At 45.7% G+C, this 1,965-nt stretch overlaps 1 protein-coding gene across 1 annotated transcript in view; it reads right to left on the bottom strand.

Annotated features, from left to right (window-relative positions):
• LOC102198573 (ceramide synthase 4-like) overlaps positions 1 to 1,948 on the bottom strand; it is an 11,062-nt gene extending 9,114 nt beyond the window's left edge. The window contains exons 1-2 of the mRNA XM_005746813.1: positions 1,335 to 1,948; positions 43 to 187 (exon numbers count right to left, since the gene is read on the bottom strand). Of these exons, the coding sequence (XP_005746870.1) occupies positions 43 to 187; positions 1,335 to 1,510 (321 nt within the window). The 5' untranslated portion in view covers positions 1,511 to 1,948. The remainder of the gene's footprint in view (positions 1 to 42; positions 188 to 1,334) is intronic.
• Positions 1,949 to 1,965: the final 17 nt, after the last annotated feature.

Raw genomic sequence — 1,965 nt, 5'->3', positions numbered from 1 at the left:
ACACACACACACACACACACACACACACACACACACACACACAGCTGTGGCCTGAGAAGATTGCGTGGAGACACCTTCCAGCTGGCCGACGTCTACGTGAGCACAAATGACGGTGCCCACCTCTACGACCTCTACGACTCGCACACAGCACACGCCATCATCCTCCGACCCCGGACTACTCTCACAGCTAATGTTACCAATCTGCTAAAACATCGCTGATGAAGGCACAGACGAGGATGCTAATCTTCAGCTCTCACAGACAATAAAGCAGCTGACGATGATGATAATGGAAAGGCGTTCAAGCTGTGGTCATGTGGGCCGCGTCTCTGCCAGCCCCGAATAAATTCTTGTCCTGTTACCAGAGGAACTGGTTAACTGTACAAACAGGTTTACTGTGACGTTTCTTTTAAAGCAGCTTTGCTCACAAGCATAAATGTGATGGGCAGAATACTGTGAAAGCTCTCGTCTGTCTGATTTTGTGCCACTAACATTCTGAAACATTCAATCCTGTAAAACCAAGAAAGTGTTTGAGACGCTGAGACAAAAGCATCATCAGACCAGATGCACTCACAGATTAACTGTAGCCTCGAATTATTATTATTTCTCTTTAATTCATCCAAAGTGTTCAAATGTTACGTTAAGGTAGAACGCTATGAAATGCGTATAAAGAGGAGTGAAGATCTACTTTCTTCTAACTGAAATATTCGAAAACCAAACGCAGTCTTTTAAGAAGTGTCAGGTATCTGAAGATAACATTCAAATCCCTTCAGCTGTGACAGCAGAAATATTCTGACCTTTTCTAGGGAACCTCTTGAAGCACCGGGAGGACACATTTAATAAGCACTAGTAGGACTTTCTGTGCGATCACCCCGACAGCAGTCACTGACTGGTTGGTGTGGACTACACCTTGCAGAGGCAGCTTACAGAGAATCAGCATTAGTAGCCATGCATCGTAAAACCTCAGCTATAAACTTCTGTAGTCGCCATGTCCGAGTGTTTTCCCTCAAAAACACTCGGACACACTTTAACACAAGGCTGGAAGGAGCCTGGGGGGAGACGGGACTCTCACACAGCATGTAGCACATGAACAAAGGGAAAAGGAGGCGTTCCTCAGCAGCTTAGCAGCAAACACCCTCCAGCCAGCCACCATGACCAAAACAAGTCAAGCAGAAAATTACTTTTCCCCCACAAACAGCATCACACTGCTTCCTTCAACTAATTAGGTAAAACTGAAAAGGACAAAACTGCGCGCCACATAACTTACTGCTCTGCTGATTTCAGCCTATTTAATGACAACAGCCAAAAAGCAGAGCTCGCCGTGAGCTCGGCCTCACCTCTCAAAGATATATCTGATGGCTATAAAGATCAGAGCTAGTGGCAAGGTGTAGATGAGATGCCTGGGTAGAGGGAAGTAGCCCTCTCCTTCCTTCATCTCCATGTCTTTCCAGTGATTCCCAGGAGGGATCCAGAACTCTTCCCGCCACAGCCACTCGTTCAGCAGGGCCTCCATTCTGTGGGGCACGAAAGAGGAAGAGGTGAGTACTGTCTGGCCGCACAAACACAGTTTACCATAACGGGAAGCGGATTCAAATTAATGACAAAGAGGACAAGAGGAAACTGTTTGCTCACGCACAGAAATGATGGAAAAGAACAACTGCACAGTGTCATCGCTGCTACTGCATCAGCTCACATGGCAACATTACATGATCAATGACGGTGATTGCACCTCTTTACATCTAGTTTATCAGCAGTGCAGTGTTTCCCCCAGAAAATATTCACAAAACATTTTTAAGCAATAAATGAAAAAGCACAGCAGCAAATACGACACCTTCAAATGAATTTGAATTATTTCCTGTTTCAGGCTTTAACAGGTTACATCTCCTGTTAAATGTAACCACAGAGGCGCAGCACCTGCCGCCTGTCACAAACATGAATCAGATGCAAACCCGCTTGTTCCTGACTCAA

This window comes from Pundamilia nyererei, unplaced genomic scaffold (genome assembly GCF_000239375.1).
Source record: "Pundamilia nyererei isolate P.nyererei 1_Seehausen unplaced genomic scaffold, PunNye1.0 scaffold00183, whole genome shotgun sequence".
NCBI classification, from domain to species: Eukaryota; Metazoa; Chordata; class Actinopteri; order Cichliformes; family Cichlidae; genus Pundamilia; species Pundamilia nyererei.
Note: the sequence above shows the minus strand (reverse complement) of the source record. Positions and strands in the feature narration are given on the sequence as shown.